This window comes from Danio rerio, chromosome 7, assembly GCF_052040795.2.
Source record: "Danio rerio strain M-AB ecotype USA chromosome 7, GRCz13ab, whole genome shotgun sequence".
Lineage (NCBI taxonomy): Eukaryota > Metazoa > Chordata > Actinopteri > Cypriniformes > Danionidae > Danio > Danio rerio.
Window position 1 is genome coordinate 37,808,252 of NC_141027.1, and position 26,432 is coordinate 37,834,683.

Genomic DNA, 26,432 nt, shown 5'->3' on the forward strand with positions numbered 1-26,432 from the left:
TTTAAATATTACAACTAAAAAGAGTTAACGGTTTGAAAAAAAGTTCACATACTTTATTTCTGATCAAATAGTTGCAGTTATTTTGTCAAAAAAGAAAAAAATTAAAGAATTTCAAACTTTTAAATAGCAGTGCATATGGAGATGTGTTTTTAATGGAGATTGTGTATTTACTGTAGTTTGTAAGTAGAATTTTAATTTCCTTGGCTGTGTAAGACTGCAGCAGTCAAAAAACAGGGCATGCAAACAACATAGATTAACTGGGAAGTATTTACAATCCACTAGAAGTAGAAACAGATCTCTCCATGCAGCAATGATGTAGTACACGCATGCAAAGAAATCATCAGAAACATTAACCAACGGCCAAAGAAATCAAGCCCACCCAGTCAGTATGCAACAGTTCAGCTTTTAATGAAAGATTTTTCTCTTGGCACAGGTCTGCTATTAAATAAATAAAGCAATTGTTTCCATCCATCTATATAAACTAAAAAAAAAAAAAGCATGAAAAATGATTACGAAAAGACACAAGTTGTCTGTACTAGTGTTGTGGTGTGGCATGTAATGCTACCACATTGTGTTATTTATATACAAGCACCTCCATGAATCACTTTGAGTGTGTCTGAAAGAGTGTGTCACCCAACACAGTCAATCACACTAAACAAAAGCACAACAGAAATCAAGAAATGTTATATAGGTACAAATGGCACTATACAAAATAGTCGATCATCCAGATACTCAGCATAGACTCTTTCTGTTATCACCACAGTGGTCCACTCATGCCATATGTACAACCAACAAGCTACAATTGTATGGAAGGTCAATAGGGCCAAAAGCAGCTAGACCATGTCAATGCACTAACAAGCACAACCGCCAATTTATATAAATGAGACAGCATGTTGTGCTTTATGTGTGCAAACATTAAATCGTGTTTATTTCTGAAGGTTATTGTAGTGTACAAACGTAACCCTCTTGGTTCTATTTGACCTGCTCAGAACAGAATTCATACCAATTCGTTAAAAACTGCAGGCTCTAACAACAACTCTTGAGACATTTTCTCACCCTTCGTGTTGCAACATTCCTGCGGAAAATGGGCCATCTTTGGGCTCTTTTCATTTTTTTTTTTTTGTTTTGTTTTTTGCTGGTTCAACTGGAAGGGAACACAACACCCAGCTTCAAGAATACAGATTTTGATAGGCACTACAAAAATGCCAAGTTAAATAAACTTGTTTTTCTCTATGAAATAAGTTTTTTTTTCTTAGCCCATTGGCAGATTTGTTTAGCACACCTAATTTTAAAAAAACAAGACAATAACTTTTGCTTCTCTAGAAAATACTTCTTGGTTTAAAAACTTTTAGATATTTGGACAAGAAGCAAGACAAAAACTCAAAACATCAGATTTAACATTTTCCTAAAAAAAAAAAAACCTGATACATCAACAAGGTCACACTGTGCACCTCCAAAACTGCCATCTAAACTTCATAAATCATTCATTTGAAATTCATCTGATCATAAAGTGCATGTTCACGACCAAATTCAATGCATTTTGTCGAAAGACTTTTGGCCCCGATAGCCTTCCATATTTCTGACCCTATCAGACATTAAACAATATGGTGATTTGTTAAAAAATTAACCACTGTAGGATGTAAATTAATTAACATTATAACTGAATGGACTGTGCATTCATATATTTTGCTCGTGTTTCAACTTTTTATTTTCTCTCCAAGCCATCGGTGCAGTTTTTAGCAGCAAAACATGTTTAAAATGGAGACAGCCCATTGTAAGGAAAGACAGTATGATAAAACGAGAGGGAGAACTAAGCTTCATACCACACATTCATTCCCCTGCAACAGCGAGACCGAGTGAAGGTCGAGTGTCACTGACTTACTAGCCATGATGAGACCACCCTGAAGCTGCAGGTGTGTTTTCTACAGTTTGGTGTAGAGTGATGCTCTCACATTTCCACCGTCCTACTGAGCAGAAGAGTCAGGCTCTATCCAAACAGAATAAACACACCTCATCACTCACAATAACAGGCTAATTCTTAATATGTTAAATGCTCTCCATGTTGACACAATATTATCAAGCTAGATTATATTAAATTCAGCTACTATTAAAGGACCTGCTGTGAGTTTCAACACACACCTGCTCAACAGCGGACGGCTGTTCTGCTTCATAATCTTCTGTAATGTTGTTTTCGGAAGCTCACGCACACTCATTAAGTCTCTGTCAGTGGGGTACTGGTGAGTTATGGGAGGACTGGAGACTCCTAGGCGGCGATACTGTCATCCTGCCCCTGAGGAATGAGACAGCTGCCATACACACTCACTCCCTCTAGGTGACTTGGAATACGTCGAACCTAAAATAGATTCATAATGTACTATTTGAACGCTGTTTAAAACTGCTGCAGGGGAACAGATGAACTTCAAATAAACCAAATAAATCTTTTTTATGCTACTATTCTCACTTCTGCCAATACTAAGCTAAAGGCACTACCATATGGTGTACAAAACCAATATTCAGTCTGAGGACATATTTTGGGAGTCTAAAAGAAAATGATTTGCAAGCAAAATGTCCATGTAGTCCAGTGGTTTACAGCTCATCTTGTCAAATCAGTGACTAAAATGGGAAACAAATGAACCTGAGAAAATGAAAGCGCTATTGATCCTTGGCAGCACAGATTCCTTCACACTTTACAAGGTCAAACTGGACAACTTGAATGAACTTATAATAAGACAAAGTTAAAACCACAACTAAACCAGCTGCAGTTACAATATCATGTATAATATTGTGTCATACAACATAAACTATATTCAGTGTTTTCCAATCAACTGATTTGACTTGCCATAAACATGACAGGAATACGTTTTTTCAAATAAATTATGTTTAACACACCTCAGAACATTATTCTTCAATCAATATATTGTATGATGCACATAATTAACTATAAACTCTGATGCCTAGTGGTCTTACAATGAAATCAGCTTAATGTTACGGGGACAGGAAAACATTAAAACAACATGAAAACAAAAACAATGAATACAAATGTTTCAGTAATAAAGCTTACGATGGATTTCAATCCAGTACATCTTGACATAACTGCAGATTGGTGGCATATTAAAACAGACAAATAAAAAAATTAAATCTGAATAATAAAAAAATGATGTCAATAATACCGATAATCATAACAATAATAATAATAATAATACTAGAGGTAGCAGCTGATTATGATGCTCTGTTTTCTTCATGTCGATTGGTAGAGTGTAGTCCTCACACCGTCCTTCAACAAAGTTCTCTCTGACAGTTTGAGCGTCTTTACTGGCTCTTTCTGTACATGTGTCCTGTATTGCATTTTTAAAGGTGTTGATTTAGATCTGCTGTTTCCGAGAGAAGCTCTTCGTAGATAAAGTGTCTCGAATGCAATGGCACAAGAAGTGCTTTTCAAGTGGTCTTCAGTGGAAAATATAAGAAAGAAAAACAGGATAAGTGTAAAAAAGACTCCTTAGGCACACAATGACTCGCAGATCCACATGTACGTACGCACACACACACACACACACACACGCACGCACGCACACCAACATAATGTAAATTACAAAACCAAGGAATTGAATTCCTTCAAAAGTGGTTTCGACAACTCAAAATTCTTCATTTACCAGGGCTGATCACCTTTTCAACCAATCAGAAAAGCATTAAAAGAGCAAGATATGAAGGGAGAGAGAAAGAGAGCAAGAAATGGAAACAAAGAGCCCTTACATAGTATGTAAACCTGTCCAAAGCTCCTGCTGCCAAAGACAGGAATGAACACATTCATACCGACCCACACAACCTCTCTCACACACACTTATATATATTTATATATATACACACACAAATGCACACACGTGATCGGGATGCCTTGTGTCCTTCTCGGCCTCAAGGTGGCCGTGCAAGAAGATTTAAGATCATTGATTAGTTACATGTCTCTCCTGCTTGACTTTTCAGGACTGGTAGAAGTGATGATAGTGATGGTGATGCTCGTGATGATGATGATGCTCGTGTCTCTGGACAACTTGAGCGAGTCCTCCTTCATAAAGCACCAGACTGGGCAGATCCCTCACGTGTTCTTTCTCCAGCACTGGGCCGGATGTCACACTCGGGCCCAGGGCCCTGTAGTGCAGCGCTTCTTTAGGCCTCTGCTTGTGTCGTCGATATGGGCCTGAGCTTTGGTGTGGAGGGGTCTGGTTGGGGACCGATGGGGGAGGTGGTGCTCCTCTCCTCATAACTCGGCCTGCTGAGGCCTGGGTGGGTGGCGTGCGGTGGGTTTTCGGGGATCGAAGAGCATGTGTGTGTCGGGTAAGGATGGCAGGAGGATCTGTGGACATGGTCTGTGAGCGGCGATGGTGAGCCGGGTGAACCTGGCCATTCTCTGGTTCTTGAGAGCGCGAGCGGCTCTGATTGGACGAACGGGTGGCGTGGGTAGGTTTTGCCGGTTCGGTGGCAGGAGCTGCTAAAGGAAACACAAAATAATAATTTTATTATACATTACAATGTTTTATATCAATGTGTAGACATATGCTTTTATATTTGTTCTTTGATTTGTTTTATTTGTTTATATTTTTGTATTTGTTTATCTGTTTTTAGTATATTTTACCTGATATTGATGCTGTTTCTTAATATTTATGTTTGAGATGCGATTTAAATTGCATTTATGCAGGAAAAGAACTACACAAATAAAATATATTATTACTATTATTATTATTTATATATGCTATGGTTGTAAATAACGCCTTCAAAAAATAATACTATACATTCCAAAAAATTTTACAGCATTTTTACTAATTGTCTTCATATACAATTCATTCATTCATTCATTCACTTTCTTGTCGGCTTAGTTCCATTATTAATCTGGGATCGCCACAGTGGAAGGAACCGCCAACTTATCCAGCACGTTTTTACGCAGCGGATGCCCTTCCAGCCACAACCCATCCCTGGGAAATCACATACAATTTGTCTGACTTATTTAAAAAAAAAATGTTTTGTTGTTTTTTTGGGTGTTCGGTCGACTCCAGTGCAAAATAAATAAATTAATAAGTAAATTAACAAAAACTGAACCTGACACCCTCCAATTTTCAGATTTTGTGCTAGAAATGTATGCAAATTAGCAAAAATACAGTGTTGGGCAGTAGACGCTACTGTAGTGAAGCTACATTTCTCAGTAGCGTGGTGGTGACGCTACTTTCTAAATCAAATGGCTTTTAAGTAGCGAAGCTATATTATAGTCAAGTAGCTAAATAGCATCCATACAAGCTACATTTACCGTTCACAGATCAATAAGTGAGGGCACTGACATTCACGGAGCTGTGAGGCTGGTGTCCAGCCGATGAAAGTAAATCTGTATGATGGCGAGGATGATGATTTCTTCTTCTTCCTGTTTTTCAGTGGTCGATGACCAACTTTTTGGTGCATTAATGCCACCTCTCGCTCTAGTCGGTGACATTAATAGCATGAGAAATTTGCTTGTTGGAAAAATGACTGAGGAAGAGTTATTTCTAAAGCAGGATTGCCAATGATCATACCTCGAGAAGTACATGTTAAGATGCAATAACTTTAATTCTGATGCTGTGCTTAAAAAATACTTTAGTAACTTATAGTAACCAAAATTAATTTGTTGTGGTACTTCTCTATTTACTGTATATATATATATATATATATATATATATATATATATATATATATATATATATATATATATATATATATATATATATATATATATATATATGGCCCTGGTTTCACAGTTTTTGTTTTTGCTGCCCATATACTATAACTTTTTAGTAAAGCATATTATTTGTAAATAATGTAATTGAATAATTATGCTTCATAAGTTTTATTGATCACTAAGATATGATTGACCTGGATTTAAGTTGCTTTGATTTAAAAATGAAAATTACAAAAATAGTTTAGATGTAGCTTTTAGCTTAGCTCACTACACTTTTGAAGTAGCTTGCCCAACACTGCACAAATGTAATTAAATAATGCCTCATTGGCATATTTCAACATTTTAGAAAACTAATATAAGTTTTTAAACAATTAATCAGCTATTAATGGAAGTGTAGTAATAATTATTATTGGTTGGTTAAACCCTATTTACTTGCAGTGTCTTGCTTAAAGCATGTTCAAATGGAACATTGTTCTGTTTAATTATACATACATCTATATATCTACACATTAGGCGTAACTAAGATCCAAATGAGGATGATCTTTGGCTCCTTTCACTGTATGTGATTAAGATCTTACCTGTTCCAAAGCGGGATGTGTAGTTTTCAATGCCGGCCAGGTCAAGATAATGGTTTCTTCTCTCCAGGTTCTCATCCACACAGTGCCGCTGGCAACCCTGCTGGCTGTGGTGCTCGGCATGATAACGTCTAATACAACAGCATCATGGAGTCATGAGGTTGTGCACACAACAATTTAATATTGTCCATTTATCAATAATAATAATTGATTTTTTTATGTTTATGTGTAAGGTTTGTTTAGTAACAATCAATAATGTATGAAATTAACTTCTCAGATAGAGTACCTAAGAAAAGCTCTTGACTTCTTCTCTGAAGTCTTGGAGTCCTCTATGCACTTTTCTCCCTTATGCTTGGGATTGGGGGTGTCTGAATGAGAAAGACAGAGAGAGTTGGGGGGGCTTTATCAAAGAGAACGGCGTTGAGTTGCACAGCACCACACACACACACACACACACACGCGCGCGTACACACGCGCGCGTGCACACGCGCACACACACACACACACACACACACACACACACACACACACACACACACACACACACACACACACACAAACACATATATACTGCAGCAGCTTTAAAGACCAACCAGAATAAGAAAAGAAACCTTTGTTCCCTGTTTTCTATTTACTTTGAAGGTTCATAAAAGAAGAAAAAACAACAATGCTTCATTTATTCTATTTTGAACCTCAGGCCTCATATAAATCTAAAAAACACACACTTGTGAATTTGCATGAAGACAGCTGCTGTTCAAAGACTCTTCTCTTTCAAATACATGACGGGTATAAATAGCCCAAATGACAGCACTAAACAAACAGAAACACTTCTGTTTCTTCACAGTACTTTCTGTTCTCCATCACACTGCTTTTTTTTCACCAAGTAACACAGTTAGAGAGTGGCTAAATGTGGATTTATTTATTTTTCAAACAGCAAAAGACTGTCTGAAAGAAGACTTTCAGAGAGGGATAAGATAGCGCCTTCCAAAAGGAATCCAAAAAGCTCCGAGCTGCAGAGGTTTGGGTTGCTCTCTCTCTTCTTCTGCCTTTGACTATGAACTCATCACACAAGAAATACAATGACATGGAAGACGGGGAAAAGGAGGAGGGCAAAAGTGTAGGAGACAGCATAACAAGAACTTTGTTCGCCCCAACATTCTGTCATCATCTACTTGCCCTCACGTCGGTTTCTATGGGTTTGTTTTTTGCTTCTTTATGAAACACAAAGCTGCTTTTTAAAAGGGTCAGTTCAACACAAAAGGAAAACTCTGTTAACATATATTCACGCTCATCCATCTTTGGAACAAAAATAAAGATTTTTTGATCAAGTCCTTTTCGTCCTAAACTCCAATGCTTAAAAAATAATTATTAAGAAATCCAAAAATAAATCCACTGAGTGGTTTTCAAGCTGCTCGTAAAAACAATTTCCAACAAAGCAAATTAGAATTATGCGGAAACCTGAAATCTCGCAATGGTTAAGCACCATTTCCATCCAATGACAACAATAAGAATAAAATTGTCACTTCATAGTAAACTGCTACCAAATATCAAAAGGAAAAATGGAATTTGCTGAGGTAGCACATGCCACTGTGGGCCTTTTTTCTTATATAATAAATCACTTGCGCCTCAAAAGACAAAACGCGATGATTAGTTGGTGGCTTTTAAAGGCGCGAGACCACTCTTTAAAAGCACAGCCGCTCAATATAGTTCTAGAAGGTAAAAATATCAAGCCACTTAGATGATGGACTTTGGCCAAATTTTAGAATGACCAAAACAACAATTCAGATGTTTTACAATGTGCTCAGTCTGCTGGTTTGTCCATTAATATCCTATATTACCACATTTGCTATCACATAATCTGCTAAAACAAAATGACTTTTTTGATGAGCATACTTGAATTAATTCATTAAATGTGTTTCTATCATAACTCATGCACTTTTTTCTTATTGGATAAAATGTTTATCCTACTCAGTTGTCACACTCACCAAAGATCTAATCCTGGCATATCGCTAGTAAACACGCAGATCGCTAATGGACCGCAAATCCACCATTACATGGACTACAGGTTGCAGTAATGTGCCGCTCACACGCACCTGTTCCAGATTCTGCTGACTGCATGCACTCACAGCCGGAGAATCATTATGGACTTATTACGAAGACTATATGCATAGTACACATGCACACTTGGTTGCTGAGTCTTGTTATATTGAACTGTAAACATTACTATGCGTTTCCCTTAGCCTTGTCTTGCCTGTTAGACCTTCGCTGTGTTTGATTGTTTATTCCTGTCTACTGCCTGTCTTCCGACCACTCTCCTGTTATTTGACTACAACTCTGGATTCACTGTATGTACCTGATTGTCTCTGTTCTGACCGTTGCTTGTCTGACAATTCTTAATAAACCTGCATTTGGATCCACAGTCCTTTGTCAGCGTCCCCTTTACATTACATCAGTTGTACACATCAGTTTTTTTTATGCGCATTTTCAAAATTGATGCGCATCTTGCCATTACCATTAGCTATTTTTATGCATTATTCCAGAATGCGTCTAAAAAAGACAGATGGGAATTTTCCAACACCCTTCAAAATATAATATTTTGTGTTCCTTAGAAGAAAGAACTAATAAAGGCTGAGTGAATGAAGAAAGAATTAAATTGTTTTTGGAGTGAAATCTTGCTGGTATCTCTCCACTAGCTATGTGTTATTCTGAGCGAGCTCTTTATCTCTGTGTGTGTGTTTACCTGTGTTAGTCTGAGTGCAGTTCTTCCATCTCTGGCTGGAGTCTGGAGCCACAGACAGTTTGACTCTGAGGGTCTTACTGCTGCTGGGGGAGTGATTCACTGACGCGTCCACCACTTCATATATAGTGTGCAGAAGACTTGTGATGTCCTGGATACAAGATATTAGAAAGGTTAAAAAACCCTACACAAAATTAAGACATCTTTACTGACATGGCAGGACTGATTAGGCTTCTATATGCTGTATGTGAAATATGATAAGATGCATGCATTATTGATAATTCATGCACAGACATGTCCATAATGTGTTAATCAGCGTCTCTATAGCCCCGGGGAGGGAAGACAGGAGAGCACATGTAAATGCAAACATGCAACATGCTACACATCTGAACCTATTTAGCATGTGATAATGAAATGTAAATGCAGATCAACGAGGACGCTAAGGAAAGCACTCAGAGTAAATAAAAGATGCAGAGAGAGGATCTGTGGTGAAAGAAGACACAAGTCTTAGCCGTCTTACCTCTCTTGTGACCTTGCCATTGTTATCAAAGTCGTAGAGAGTGAAAGTCCACTCTTGTCTGTTATCTTCTTCCACTGATACAGCACACTCCAGCTCCTGATTAATTATCAACAATAGATAATCATTGCTTCAGAAACACACACACACACGTTCAAAATGCAATTGTAGGGCCCTATGAAATCTGCATGTTTTTTTGCAAATTTACTTTTCCCAATCTTGTTTTTTCCATTTAAAAAAAAAAATATTCAGTTTATCTGTTAAATTTGTCCGTCTCATCATGCAACCAATTCTGTTTAATGGCTGGATGTTACATAGTGGAAATCAAAGATTCAAATAATACATTCATACTTTAGCTGCAGGATATTGGAAAAATGTGACATTGCAAAGTTTTCTTTTTCTGCGATATATACTGAGATATGGTACAGAAATTGAATAATGAAACATAAAAAGTAAAATAGTATTGTATTAATTTAGTCAAAATATTCTTTATTAAAGTTACAAACGTATTTCTTTGTGCTCAAATGTTTTATAAACTCTCTTTAAATGTCTTAAAAACACGTGCAAATGATAACGTTTCACTCTGCTACGACTCCACACACCTCATGTGTTCTCAACTATTGGACTAATCAACTATAAGCCCAACTCAACATTGCATATCCTGCGATGTGACTATTGCAGACACGCACATTGTCATATTGATGCTGAAACGATATATTGTGCAGCCCTAATTCATTCGTTTTAAATTGTTATGACTTTAGAAAATGTGTCTTCCTCTAAGATGGCATTTAATAATCACAAAACTACTAAAATTGCTAGATAATAATTTAAAATAACTGTTTTAACGAATTTTAAAATGTAATTTCTTTCTGTGATGATAGAGCTAAACATTTTCAGCATCATTACTCACATTATCCTTCAATATATATCTTTCAACATGACAAGGAATGATCAAGCAATATTTCTTATTTTATAATGTTACAAACAGCTGTGCTATTTTTATTTTTTATTTTATTTTTTTGCTGAAAGTGTGAGTAAATTTTGGTAAATAGACAGTTTAAAGGAACATCATGTATTTAAAAATGAAAGATTTTTTGTAGTGAGTAATCAGTGTCATTATCATTCTCCTTTGTGATTTCCAATTTCCAAAAAACACATTTACAAACTGTGATTTGTAAAATAAAATAAAAATATGCATTTAGTCTCCTAAAAAAATCTTACTGTCCATACATTTGTGAAAGGCAGGTTATGCCCAGCTCAGTGTGTGTTTGTGCGTGTGTGTGATATAAACTGACCTCAAACTGTAGTTGTTTGTGTGGGCCGACAGTGGCAGAGCCTTCAGTGCCCTGCATTCTCTCTTCCACACTGCAGCTGTCTGTCTTCTCAGGGGGCAGAGCCACTGCAGGAACACACACATCCACATCATGTTGAGGAGACATTTAAAAACACCTAAGGTACTTTTATAACATATTTAATGTGCTGTTTCTTTTAGTTTGTCAGTAACTGATAGTAACATCTGGAAGATCATACAAAACTATGAACATACCAAGAATTTTATTTGTGAAAGACTTTAATAAAACAGTAGATACTAGATGCAACTAACAAGACATTAAGTTAAAAAACTTAATTTGACATTCCCAGAATTATCTGTGTAACACTTCTTCTTTTTCTTTTTTTTTTGTTATTGGTTATGTATGTTTAAATTTGCAGCTTATTTAAGTTAATACTTATAGTGTTATTTTAGTCTTAAATGTGTTATCATATTTAGGGACCGATCACCTACGGTGTGTAGGGCTTATTGGAATTGCTCCGTTTTTTATTATTATTATTATTATTATTATTATTTTTGCACCCCTAATCGAGGGAATTTTGAAGGTCTAAACATGCTCCAAAACTTTGCAAACACACCAGTCATGGTGAAAATAATCGTTTGATATGGGTTTCGGAAATGGGTGTGGTAATATGGCTCAACAGTGCCACCAATAAACATTTGATGAAGTGGCCCCCGAGCTGCGATAAACACACACACACACGGAAATTTGCACACACATCAAACATGCCAATACCTACAAAAAAGTCTCTTGGAGCAAAATCTCAAACCCAACAGGAAGTCAGATATTTCTATTTCAGATATTACTTCCTCTGCTGAAAAAGTGCAGTTTTTGCCATTTCCAGATGTTTTACTTTAACAAACTTTTCTTCAAGAGTTCCCACTCTGATGATTGATTATAAAGCTTGTTTGGCATGCTGTCCCGGAAGAGAGCCCTGAGCTCATTAGATCCTCGAGCCCGGGGCTCCCTCCAGTTTGCAAGACAAGAGGGGAGTTTGAGCTCAGTTAGATCTTGAGAACTCCCCTGCTGTAGTAACTAATGGACAAATAGTGATTGCTCTTAAGAGATAACTACTTACTAGGAGCATTTCTAAATTTTTGGACGGTGGGAAGAAACCGGGGAACCCAGAGGAAACCCACGTTAGCACAGAGAGAACATGTAAACTCTGCACAGAAATGTCGACTAGCTTGGTAAGGGCTAGAACCAGTGACGTTCTTGCTGTGAGGCAACAGTGCTAACCACTGGGCCACCGTGCCACCCATGTAGGAAAGGAAGAGGAGTAGGGGTGGAAGGGGGATTCTTCAAAACGAAAATGGCTGTTATATGGAACTTAGGGTATTTATAGTGGCTCAGGAATCGTCTGATTGGTGAATCATAAAGTGAATAATGCTGGGCGGCTGCAAGCAATCATAAGCACATGCTCCTCTCAAAATTAGTTTATAAATAAGCTTCACATAAGGATTAATATATATAAATCAGCTTAAATTATTATCGTCCACTGTTCTCTGTCATCCTAAAGCCACCCGGAGTGAGTGTGGGTGCGAGTTCCCTTTCATGGCTACTTGCAGCTTTAATGGTGTTTTGTGTTTGTGTACAGTTGAAGTCATAATTATTAGCCTCCTGCACACCGATTTCTGTTTAGGTTATATAATAGTTTGCATAATAGTTTTAATAACTCATTTCTAATAACTGGTTTATTTTATCTTTGCCATGATGACAGTAAATAATATTTCGCTAGTTATTTTTCAAGATCCTAGTATTAAGCTTAAAGTGCAATTTAAAGGTTTAACTAGGTTAATTAGGTTAATTAAGCAAGTTAGATTAATAAGATAAGTCATTGTATAATGATGGTTTGTTCTGTAGACTATCGGAAAAAAATATATATATAGCCTAAAGGGGCTAATAATTTTGACCTTAAAATATTTTTTTAAAAATTTAAAACTGCTTTTTTTCTAGCCGAAAAAAAAAACAAATAAAACTTTCTCCTTAAGAAAAAATATTATAGGTAATACTGTGAAGAATTTTGCTCTGTTAAACATAACTTTTTCATAGTTATCTTTTTTTATTTTTTGTTAAATCACAGAATGGCTAATAATTGTGTTTCTTTTTTAACCACCTTTTTTTTCTTCAGTAAGCTGGAACAATATTATGATTAAATGAAAAGTTCTTGAGCTAAAACTAAGACGGAAAAGAGTTAAGAAAGAGTGCCTATAGGAAGCACTCAGCTATTTTTATATCCAGCTAGAGTATGTCATCCCTGTACTGCTGTCCAGTCATTTTACAATAAAGACAGCGTGAGACATGAGTCAAACACATCCTAAATGTTAAACTACACATTCCTCTGCACACTTTGTGAATGTCTGGAAGGCATTGATGGACATGTGGCACACACACACTCATGTCCACATCTCAATCCAAAACCATATTTGTGCAGCGGCAGCATTTTCACAGTGAATTGCCTGAAAGCAGCTTTTCAAAGAAGAGTGCCTTACATCCTCAGCAAGCAAGCCAAAGGCAACAATAGTGAGGAAAAGCTGTTTATGTAGAATGAGGAAGAAACCAGAGGAACCAAGACAGCAGATCAAAATGTAAGCTGTTTAAATCAAGATGCAATGTGACAGATTAGACGTCAGTGATGTTAAAAGGCACTGGTTTCTCATGTGTGACTGAACCGACTATGACACGATGAGCTTATATACAGTAACTGCAACTTCGATTTGTGTTCCTAAATCTTCAATTTAGCTCTGTAGCTATTGTAAAAGAAGGAAGAGGATGCATTTGTGATGTTTATTTCACTTTTGACATTTCATTGAGTTGCATCTTACAGGCTTAAAACAAGACCAATCTTTATTTTTGAGTGAACTATCCCTTTCAGAGCAGACTAAATCAGCTAAATGCCTGCAAACAGGCCTAACTTCTGGCATCAGAACCTAGGGCCAGACTTAGGAAGCATCCTAGATATCCTATTGGTGTCTGAAACGGCGAGCAAACTGAAAAACGGAGACTAACAGCGGCCCGTTCAGATCTAGAGAATGCCTGTCAGGATTAATCCCCAACTCAATACCCAAATTTCAGAGGCAGTTTGTCTCTTTGTGTATTGTGGGTAATAAGATGGAGATGTTTTAAACGAGAGCAGATCTAACGCAGCTCAGCGAGGACACAGCTCAGCACCAGGCTGGGTCCTGCAGGCTAAATCCTCCCCCCTGCCCCAAATCCCTGCGCTTTGAAGTTCCATTCTCAAACCTTTTGGCCCAGGATCAGTCCGTCTGTAAAACAGAATCTCTAATTAATTAAGCAAAGTCAAATCTGAAACAGTGTTTGTTGTACGAGCCAAAAGGATAGGCAGACACAACAGTATCTCTCTCTGTCTTCTCTCTCTCTCTCTCATTCACTTCTCCTCCGCTGATCCGCTCAGATCAAAGAGGACCTGTCTTGTCCCTCTGCAGCGAAAGGCAAGGGAGGATGAAAAAAGAAAAGAAAAGCACCAGAGGATGAGAGCAGTCGTCCCAGGGAGCTTTTACAGGTTTTTTGGAGGGAAACAGCGTCAGATCAGGGCTTTTGATCAGGGCCAGAAACTCAAAAGCAACGCTGAGCTCCAGGGCCAAAGCCTGCTTGCCAGCCAGCTCACAATATACAGTACAGGAGCTGTTTATCTAGAGGACTAGCAAATGGTCACAAAGAAACTATACACACACACACACAGGCCGTACACACAAAGGAAGTGCTAACTCTCACAGCGATAGTCAAAGTCCTTCCCCACAGAGTGATGAGACAGCCAAACCCGCTACACAGCTCCGATGACGGAGCTTAAAAACCACACTATACAACACAGAGGGCAGCTTGGCTCAGTCCCAAAGGTGGCTTTGAATCTAAAGGTTCACCTGGAGTTCAGAATAAACTGTGAGGTGACTGGTTAATAGCTGAAGCCCAGTGTGTTTCCCCTGGAGGTGTGGTACAGGCAAAAGTGCAGTGAAGCGGTAACACGTTGCTTGGTTAAAAATTCTCCCAGTCCACAAATGCAGGATTTCTTTTGGCTGTTAAGATTCCCGTTGAAGGGTCAAGAAACACCAAAACACATTTTTTTTAAAATGTTGACTGATATACATGTCCCTCTTTGCTAAAAACAGTATTAGGACACATATAGTTAGCTATAAAGGGGAAATAGGCTGTTTTGCGTTGTTTAGAGCAAATTTGTTCTTCCAGTTTGGAAATAAATTTTGAAGCTACGTCACGGAGATGAGATCATCATGTAAATTCCAGCATGGAGATTGGCTGTCTGTACTGGCCGGAACAAAGTAACATCACTGAGTTCTCAGCATTAATTCATGAGCAAGACTTGGTTTGAACCAATTAGCGTGCTCTATTGTGAATGAGATGCAACTTCATTAATATGCATGATATAGCTTTGAAGACTCCTTTCACCTGTTACAGTGTTCCGAGAGACACCATGTTGTGTTGCCAACCATAATTCAAACAAGTAGTAAAAGAAGAAACAACGTTTATTTTCCACATGGACCCACATGTGTGGATTACAAAATATGTTTGTAAGGAACATAGAGCTTTTTGCATGTGAAAATGGTGAAATCCGGATTTGCCACTCGTACTGCAAAGATGCAGTTCTAGTTGGTGTTGATTGTCCTGTCTCTACGGATTTGTTAAGGGAGCGATCAATGTTTTGTTTATGTATTCCAGATGGCAAAGTTAGTTAGTATCGTCAGCAGTACGCTTAGTTTTTAAGACAATATATAGTGAAATGACTGAAGTTACTAAGTAGTTTACAGTAATATTGGAAATAATTATTTACAGTTGGGCATAATAACTACCATTGCGAGACTTCAATATTCGCCTCGTTAGGAGCATCTTCACTTTCTCCTGTATTCAGTGCAGTGCAGCTCCATCAACCAGATAATGTGACTAAGGGGAATCTGGTGGAGAGAAATCCTCCACGTCCACACAGCTTTTAGATCCGCTGTAAACTGTGTCTTTGTTGGGTTGTCGCACGTACTGAAGCTCCCCTTTTCATGCAATCCCTTCCCTCTTTGGCTGCTGGATACCCCCACCTAAACAAAGCTGGACTCACCCACTTTCCTGACTTTTTTCAAACTAGAGGTGTGAAAACACTCTGCTGAGACAGGGGGGATTCATGGCCCCTTAAGATGTTTCCCCGTTTTACAAGCTACTATAAACTTTAAGGGAAAGTTCGTCTAAAAACTTCAATTTGTTAATTCATGGCAGTCTGGGGTAGCCACTGATTTTATGAATCACCATGAACCACTGTTTTAGCTAAAAATGTTCTACTGTATAAAAAAGTCGGCTGTATATTGGATTAAGATTAGGATTAAGATGAATTAACAATTTATGATATCCTTGCACAAGGAGTGATGAGAAAATGAAACAGGGTTTGGAAGAATCTGTCAACTACACTAAACTACATTTCCTTCTGCGAGATAATATATACACTTGTAACTAACAGCCCTCTTATGTCTTTGCATGTGCCATAATTAGTTGTGACAGACACATAAACATCTGCATCAGTTTTTGTTTTTAAATTTTAAAAGTATGACATCCAATTCTACAGGTAACTGATTCCGTACAGTTTACTCCTGACTACTATGATGCAACTGCAACACAAACACCTTAACCAATCAGATCTCTTCCCTGACTGAAATTTGACCCTTGTGCAAGCACGTACAAGCTGTAAATGTTGTAGCCTTTTGATCTTGAACTTAGATTTAAGGTCAAATGATACAATAAACATCACAAGAAACAAATCACTCTAAGTTGGTTGAAATCATTTGCACAGTTTTTGCTCAAGTGTCTTTCATCTTTCCATCATCATTAAAATGCAGCAATTAATAAATCTGCTTTTTATATATACAAGAAAACATCAGTTAAGTGTAATGGTTTACCTTCTAAACGATAATGTTCATCGCTGATACCTTCAGCATATCCTTCATCCAGAGGATCCTGCACAAACAAGAGTGGAAGAGAGAGTTAGGCGTCTTCACAGCAAGACAACTATATGACATCTCAGATCAAGAAAACGATGCGCACTAAAGCGATGGCAATAATCAACACAAAGTAGATCGAAAAGTTAATCTAAGTTGTTGTAAAACAAGAAAGGGTATTATTCAATGCACATGTTGGTTTCAGGACAAGTTTAATAAAAAGGTTGTTATTCATTTTAAATAGTGAATTTTGGATTGATTTCAATAGTATCTGGATGCAGCCTTTATGGTGCAAGCTGAGATTGCATCCCTCAGACACCCTGCAATGTCAGACACAATGAACTCAATTTAGCTATTGACATCACTGTGAGGGGTAGGTTTGGGGGCTGAGTTAGGTGAGCACATTAAAAAGCATTGGATGCAGCTTAGATTGCATCTGCACCGGTTTCGGCCGATTGAGAAGGGAGACGTGGTTAATACAAGAGGTCTGCATTCCCGCTGCTGTACTGCGGTAGCCGAGGGATCGGACCAGATTTCTTGCGGTGTGGGAATAAATATCCGAATAAATCGTGGGAGCGGTCGGTAACTTCGGTGTAATTTGAAAGGGAGCGGGCGCGCGCGTGTGTGTGTTTGCATTGAAGAGCCGCGGAGCACATTATAACAGCTGACAGGTCGGGAACACTGACGCTATATTTCAGCATCTGATCTGATGGCAGACACTGCATAAGGAGAATGTTTTTCTCTCACACTTGAAGTGTGAATGTATAGATTGCTTTAAAAATTTGGCTGTCAAAATAGCACCTGTTTGTCACATAAAAGGCATGTAAATACCAGGTGAAAACAGTCATGTGTCTCGACTGATATGGAACAAAAACATACATACAGTACCAGGTAGAAACATAGTAAAGATCTATGAGATCTCATTTACATATCCCATACAAGACAATATCAGTGAGTGGATACACAAGCAGCCATCTACAACCTTTCTGTCATTTACTATACCAGCCATCAGTCAAGAAGAAGACATTTGTCTCAACAAACCTGCTGTCTTTCTCTCATTTAAACACTCCAGCTGTCTGAATGCTGCTAACAAGTCATTTCTCTGGCCCAAAGACTGACCGTGAAGCCGAAGCTCTCCAGCTGCGTGTGTGAACATGTTGTTTCTGCCAGTGAGGGCCTGCTTTGTCTTCATCCACACTAGACAGGCACACTAAATGTCTTGCTGTAGTGCCTCAAGCCATACACTGGCCACAAGAGACACAAAGCCGCGCACGCAAACACACGCGTTCACCATAATGCTCCAGAGGTTAGCCGACAGCATGCGCTAATTATGCGTTGTCTGGATGATGGATGGGCTGTATTATAAATATGAGTTCTTCTCAGTTGGCTGAAATGAGAACCGGTCAGCAGAATTTCTCCTTCGCTTTCACTTTTTTCCTTCTCATTCAAGGTCAAGTTTGGCTAAAGCACTGCTTGGCCCTTTCAAATGAGTGCGCTGTGGATACGTGGCAATGTGTTGTTATGCAGGACAGTGAGGGCTGTGAGAAAATCACTAATCCCTGAACTTTACCTCTAAGTGGCGTTTAGCACAATCACTGTGGCGTCTGTCCGCCCCTCTCAGTCACTTTATAAAAGCCCTATGGAGTTCCAGTCACCCCCTTATATTAAAGGCTCCTTTCATGCTTCTGTTTTCTCACAGCTGCCAGTACCACTGTCTATTATATGTAAAATATATATATTGTTATATTTAAATATAAATATAATATGTTTATCATTTGTTGGTTATAGTTATTCTTCATTAATATCATTATGATATAAAATCAGTTTTTGCTCATTTTTATTTGTTAATAATAAAAAAATGATTTATTATAATAGCAATAATTTTTTTGATGGTAATTATGACATTACATAAAACTATAGTATATATATATATACTATATATATATAACTATATAATATATATATATATATATATATATATATATATATATATATATATATATATATATATATATATATATTATTATTTTTTTTTTTATGTTTGTGCATGTGTTGCATATACATAATTTATGAGCAATATCACTCTAGTAGAAGTGCGATATGGCTGTATAATGGCACTGGTGGAAGGCGTACGTTGCCTTAGTGTCCCACCAGTGATGATACACAGCCATATCACACTGCTACGAGTGTGATATTGCATTTATACAATAGTTTGACGGCACAATCATATATATAAAAAGAAAAAGCAAACACGGAGAGTCTAAAAATCCTTTTGTAGGAGGAACTACTTACATCTGCAGCTGACAACAGAACAGCAGAAACCGCTGCCACTTTTAAAGCTAGTATTTGAATGATTCTCTAGATTTTCTTAACCACGTTTCTGGTGGACCACCAGCACTGCATGTTTTGGATGTCTCCTTTGTCTGTTACACCCATTACAGGTCTTTCAGTCTCTGCTAATTAGCTAATGATCTGAATCAGGTGTTTGGTTAAGGAGACATAAAAAATGTGCGACCTCCAGGAACGTGGTTGAGAAACACTGTTCTAGCGTAATGTCTAAAATGATGACACATTTTACAATTATAAGGCTGAACTGCATGAAATGCCATCAGTATAAAGACATTTCCCAGTATTTCTCTGCTGCAATCCGGATATCACAATAATTAACCCCGAAAAAGCCAAAGCAAAGCAAACACTAGCAGAAACACTGCCAGATTACTATGGTATAAATACAGCACTACAGCATACAAAAGTGAGAGATCGACTTATAAAGTCACTTACCAGTTTTATGATTTGATCAGCTCTAGTTTGAAATTGCGAGTTTTTCTCCTGTAAGGGCTTTTTATGTAGTCTCTGTCGCCATCTTGCAGCAGAACATCAACTGTTTTTGCTTTGCTCAGTATGACATGCTGATAGATGCTGACGCACTGTATCTCCAAAACTATAAATATTTAAACTACGCATTGTCACTGCATGGATGCAATCTAAACACTTACAATTTTCACCTACAAAAGCCTCAAAAGTACATTATGTTGTCCAACAGCTGCAATATTTGTCAAACTGTAGTGAGTTTATTGATCTGCGGCACTCTGTGTGGGCGGAGTAATACAGAAGGGTGAGGAGGCTGTACAAGTTTTGATATTGCAGAATATCACATTCAAGTACCAGACAGAACTGTTGTATAAATATACATAATACACACACACAAACATTTATTTTGGATGTGATTAATCTTTGCATAGCTGATATATTATTTTACAATAATATTATGTGATAAATGTAAACCCTGTGGAATACCAATTGTTCATGTCCATGGCTCATATTGAGATCCAACCACCTTCCAAACAAGAAGTTTGGAATTCAATGCAACACAGACTACATAACACACAGACGCAGTGCATTGCAGTGACCCTGACCACTGTGACTGCCCTTTTTAAATGATATGTTTTTGTACACTTCCCAGATAACATCAGAAGCTAATTGGCTATGGAAAGTGTAATCAATAGAGGCTGATCTCTCTTCAGTGTTGTTAATGAGAGGCTGAAGAGGGATCTGTACACACTCAGCGTGTGTGAGGGAGACCATGTGCTTCAGGTCACTCATTAATGTATGGAGACTAAGTGCCATTTATAGCGCAATTGAAACTCGCTGAGGAAAAGAGGGACACGGTTTGCGTGCAAAGACTGACAGAGGCTTTGATTAAAAGAATTGTCCTCTAATTTCACGGATGAAGTCTTGCAAGCGACATTTTAAACAAAGAATAAAAAACATCTGACAGATCTCGTGTCCTGTGACTTACTCCTGGTGTGAACGCATTCACCTCCATATTTGTTACTGTTTTATGTTTATAAATGTTTATAACAGATGGAACAATGACATTTCTGCTGTGGGTTTTTTTGCCTCAGCAACATCATGAAAAGGCCTGTGAAACATAAACAAGGGCTTCACTCAATCAGTGCCAGCGACCAGAAACTCTTTCCCAGACAACATGTTTCACACTCTGCGGAAAACCAACCGCATCTTTTTGTTTTAACGCAAGCCAAAACAGGAAAGAAGAGAAGTTTGAATACTTCACTACAAATGGATACCCACAGAACCCAATGCAGCATTACTGATTTGCCAAAACACATAAACACATAGCCTACATCAAGCACTTCATTGCTGTGTTTTTGTTGGCCCTGTGATCAGTGGAAACAGCCCAAATGAATCTTTCAATATGAAAGCACAAATACAAGAGTGAAATAACAAATAACTTTAGAGTAGGAAAGAGACACAGAGAAAGAACCGTTCACATACAATGCTTTTTTGTTGGTCTGTGCACAAAACTAGTAGATGGAGTTGAATTTTGCTGACATCTGTACTTAAATAGTTGAACTATTAAAATCACTTAGGAACATCCACAGACCCACGGAGTAATCCACAGACCCACTTCATTTTTCTAGTTGCCAGTATATTAGAGTTAAAAGGATAGTTCACCCAAAAATGTTCATTTCCATTTTCTCACCTTCTCACCTTCACCTTGGTTTCAATTTTTTTACGATTTTTATTTGACCCCATGAACACGAAAGAAGGATGTTGGTAACCTGTAGCCACTGACTTCTATAGTAGAAAACAAAATCAATGGAAGTCAATAGCTATGTTTCCATCCAAAAACGTGAATTAAATTTATGCGCAAAACATGAATATCCCATAAAAGACGTGTGAATAAAGGAGCGAATAATGCAACAAAATCAGAGTCAAAGAGAACAAAATCGTCACTTCCTGATTAACGGTGCCAAACATCAATTGTAAAAACTGGCACCGTTTTAAAAGAAGGCAATCCTGACATGCAGTGAATGTGTGGTGGCATTTGAAGGCGTGAAATGCGGAACACAGACGCTGTTGATAACATTCTTGGTGTCATTAATAATATGAAAACACTAACACTGAAACAGTTAAGGCTTTAGAATGAACAAAACAACATTTAAGATGTTTTACAGTGTGCTCAGCTTGCTGGTTTGTCCATTCACACACATTTTTATCATCACATGATCTCTTATAACAAAATCAAATGATCTTTTTTATTCCGCATACGGGTATTTGTTTGGTAAAAGTGTTTCCATGGTAGTTTATGCACATCTTTCCTTTCCTAAAATGCACATAAAAATAGGCGGTAGGAAATGTAGCTATTGGCTTATTGTCCAATGTTCTTTACAATATATAATTTGATTAATATATAATATACAGTTGAAGTCAGAATTATTAGCCCCCTTTTGATTTTTTTTCTTTTTTAAATATTTTCCAAATGGTGTTTAACAGCGCAAGGAAATTTTCACAGTATGTCTGATAATATTTTTTCTTCTGAAAAAAGTCTTATTTGTTTTATTTCGGCTAGAATAAAAGCAGTTTTTAATTTTTTGATAACCATTTTTGGGACAAAATTATTAGCCCCTTTAAGCTAATTTTTTTTCGATAGTCTACAGAACAAACCATCGTTATACAATAACTTGCCTACATACCCTAACCTGCCTAGTTCACCTTATTAACCAAGTTAAGCCTTTAAATGTCACTTTAAGCTATATAGAAACTATAATGCTTAGAAATGTGCTGAAACAATCTTCCCTCCATTAAACAGAAATTGGGTAAAAAAATAAACAGGGGCGCTAATAATTCAGGGGGGCTAATAATTCTGACTTCAACTTTTATTAATTTTGTGTTCAAAAAATGAAATAAGTTTAAAATAGGTTTAGAAGATGTGCAGAATAGGGTGTCATCATAAGGGCAGAAAAGGGTATCTCCTGTCCCCCAGCAAGTAAATGTAGTGCCAAGTAAGGATTTATAATCCAAATATAGTAAAAATAAATACAAAAAATAAATGCTAAATAAGGCAAAATATTTCAAATGAATCATTGACTTCTGCTGTCTTCATTTGTTGCAAAAACACAGATTTATTTACAATTTTACGACGATTTTGGATCTCTTTTCTGCTGAAGATACTGTTGTCCTAAAAACTAAACAAAATAAAAAACGTAAAATAAAAAATCTTACATATACCTTAGAAACAATATAGCAAAAAATGTTGTCGGTTTTAAAACCTTGGCTTTTCCAAAGAGCGGTATACCTTGAAAATGGTTATCATCCCACACCTATGAATGACTACATCTTAAATTATGGATTTTTCTAGAAGAGACAAAGCTGCAACTTCTTATAATATTATATAGGCTACAGAAAAATGTGAGAGGTGCAGAGAGAGAGAAATAAACAACAATGATCTCTACACAAGACACACCTTCCCTACAATTAGATTAGAGGTCTCAATAGGCTGGACTATTGGTATTATATAACCAAATAGGACAGACAGTCCCACACAGTACAGTACACAACCCCTCAAACATTACCAGCCTATGCTTAAACACTGGACATAACTTAAATTTCACGTTATGCATTATCGGTTGGCTGCCCATGTTTAACAGCTGTCTAAAATATAGTAGTCATCTCTCACACACACACACACACACACACACACACACACACACACACACACACACACACACACACACACACACACACACACACACACACACACACACACACACACACACACACACACACACACAAATATAAGTCTCAAGAGCAGTCGAATCAAATCTGGCAATCACTTTCAAGCTCAACCAATTGAGAGAGTTTGGGGTGTAGAAGACTAACAAGCTGAGCCAGAGGGTGTTTAGTTGGTGATGGGACTGCGAACGACATGTTACAGGCAAAACATTCCCTTTCATAAGTATTTGAAGAATTACTGAAATGCACAGACTTTCACAAGATTTAGGAATTTGATGGAAAAGTTTCTTCTTGACAGGTAACCTAAATTCAACTTAAGGTACACATTTGAATATGGCCTTATTCAATTTATAATTAAGGTACATGTGTGTGTGTATCTGAACATATGCATTTATCTAAATAACTGTGTGTGTGTGTGTGTGTGTGTTGTGGAAAGTCCCACACAAATCTGTGTCTGTATTTTCTGTCTGCTCGCCACGCCACAAGGGCTGATGGACAATTTACACAGCTGATGACAGTTCTGCATGATCCCGGGCCAGACACACACACGCACACATAAAACACACAGACACGATCAGTCGCCAAGCTTTCTCTAGGCCGCAGCCTTGGAACGTCATCAAACCCGGGAAAACCTAATTAAGAGCGTCGCCTCTGTCTCTGTCGCCTTCTCAATCCGTCTCTGTCACCTTTGCTTTTCACACTCACAGACCACAGTCCTAATCATATTAAAACAAGGAATGAAAGAAAGATGGAGGGTTCCAGTGCTGTGAACTGCAGCCAACCAGAAACACTCAATTTTTAGTACAGTTTAAGCCTTCAGAAAGACACATGCACCTACAGGTGCCATATTTCACCAGAGAAACATTCAGCTGCGGATATATAGTAATGAGAGATGACGGAAAAAGACTTGAAACTGAATTCCTGTTAAATCTTCCATGTCTGTTATCTTGCTTAAGCGTATATGGTTACATCTTAGGAGAGGAGATGTATATGCGAGTGTGACCCCCTGTGCTGAGGGCACGGCAAAACCAGTCCTCTTTAGCTACAGGGCCAATCCAAAAACGACTCCCTGTCCTCCCCCCAGTACCCTACATACTTTCCTACATGTGAAGATGAAAGAGTCTGGAGTGTGGTGACCTATATAAGCACCCTGTACTTTATAATGAGCAGAACAGACAACCCAGACAACCTGAACTACTGACTGAACCGTCAGTACTGCACTCTTAAAGGGACAGGTCACCCAAAACAAATATTTTGTCATCGTTTGCTCACCTTTGTGTCATTCTATGTTTTTTCCTCTATTTGAAAAAGGAAAATTAGATGGTAAAGTTGTTTTAGACTACATTAACTTGCATTGTATGGATATACAATTACAAAGTGGCTTCCGGGTTCAGCAACTATATCAAAATGTATGTGGAGGCTCAACCAACTGGAATTAAAAAAATGTTTACAAAGCAATGTTATGCTTTCGAAAATCACAATCGCCATACTGTAAAACCCAACAGTCAACTTTATCAAATGAAATGAGTGTAGTTAACTCAAAATTGACTGAAAGTTAATTCTATTCATTTCAAAAGAGTTTTGAACTCAGTGTTGAAGGCAATGATTTAATGGAATACCTCATTATGTCAACTTAAATCGAGTAAGTTCACAGTACTCATATAGATTAATTTTTTTTTACTCAAACAGTCTGAGTTGCCTTAACTTATTGGGTTTTACAGTATTCAAACTGCTTCTTTTACTCAAATGGATTAAGTTTACAGTACTCATTAGGATTAGTTTTTGAACTTAAATGGTTTGTTGCAATCCTCAATCAGTTTAAGCTACCTTAACTTATTGGGTTTTACAGTGTGTGTATATATATCCATGCCTAATATCAGATGGCCAGAAAGGGATTCATATTTTATGAATTGTTAAAATATTGGTGTCTGTGATGCAGCAAGTCCAGAGACTGTTGTGTTGTCACGACTTAACAAGCAGATATCTTCATAGGGTAGTTCTTAGAAGGTGGTCAAATTGTGACAGAAGTTTTGTTTTTGGATGAACTATGTCTTAAACACTAGCACCACACTGTCTTACTTTTGTTGCTGGAACTGTGCAAGTCTGACACGCCGATTAAGACTAGAAGAGCGGTAACAAATGAAACAACTCCCTCTGACATTCCTCTTGGATTCCCTGTCATGTTTTGCAATGCCCCATTTTGGCAGCTAATCAACATGAAGAAAGAGGCACAGTGCAAATGGAGACAATTGTATTAGAATGCAATTCATGGAATGACTTCACCCTCTGAATGTGTGTGATGTTTATTTGTCCCTTCAGGGCTTGCCGTACAAAGTATATGTTCATGTGTGCCGGGAGCGCTTGTCAGCTTCAAAGAGAAAAAGATTTACATTCAATAAACTCATAATGTTGCCAACTTTCTCTTAGTTTATTATTTATTCAGATTAAGAGAACACCATTAAGAGTTGTACAGCGTTCCTGACTAATTTCACTTAGTGGCTCAACAATTCTTCAGAGTGATCTGCATGTAAGAAGGAGCTCAATGGTCACTGCTAAAGCCATTAGATCAGACTGTACTCCTATAGCATTAAGTACAGTCTTCAAGTATAACATTAAGTACATATTTTTTATGCACTTTAGCATACCTGAGTAGAGTCTTTTAAAGTAAGATCCCTTTGATGATGCATAGAGAACACAAAGATTCATCCTCATCAAAGTCCCTTAAGGAAGGGGTGTCCAAATCAGTCCTGGAGGGTTGGTGTCCTGCATAGTTTAGCTCCAACTTTCTTCAACACACCTACCAAAGTTTTTAGAATGCCTAGAAAGAGCTTAATTAGCTTATTTAGGTGTGTTTATTTGGGGTTGGAACTAAAAGATGCAGGACACTGGCCCTGCAGGACTGAGTTTGGACACCCCTGCTTTAAGGCAAGTCATTTCACTCTGCGGCCATCTTTAAAACGCTGTATGCTCAGGTATTCTGTGTGAATGGGGAAGCATCATATTTTCCAAAACTGTTTGTTAAGCTTACGATTACACTACATATTTGTACTCACCAATAAGGTTAAACAATAACCGTCTCATAAGTTTAAATT

At 37.6% G+C, this 26,432-nt stretch overlaps 1 protein-coding gene across 15 annotated transcripts in view; it reads right to left on the bottom strand.

Annotated features, from left to right (window-relative positions):
- Positions 1–387: 387 nt before the first annotated feature.
- The window catches only part of nkd1 (NKD inhibitor of WNT signaling pathway 1), a 177,068-nt gene continuing 151,023 nt past the window's right edge, over positions 388–26,432 (bottom strand). For 4 of the 15 annotated variants that reach the window (XR_015494942.1, XR_015494940.1, XR_015494941.1 and 1 more), the window contains 8 exons: positions 16,765–16,822; positions 10,820–10,923; positions 9,528–9,623; positions 9,011–9,158; positions 6,557–6,638; positions 6,274–6,401; positions 2,140–4,483; positions 388–1,987 (listed from right to left, as the gene is read on the bottom strand). Coding sequence is in view for 8 of the 15 variants with exons in the window: in NM_001043333.1 (NP_001036798.1) it covers positions 3,975–4,483; positions 6,274–6,401; positions 6,557–6,638; positions 9,011–9,158; positions 9,528–9,623; positions 10,820–10,923; positions 16,765–16,822 (1,125 nt within the window). In the remaining 7 variants the exon portion in view is untranslated. 15 annotated transcript variants of the gene reach the window in all.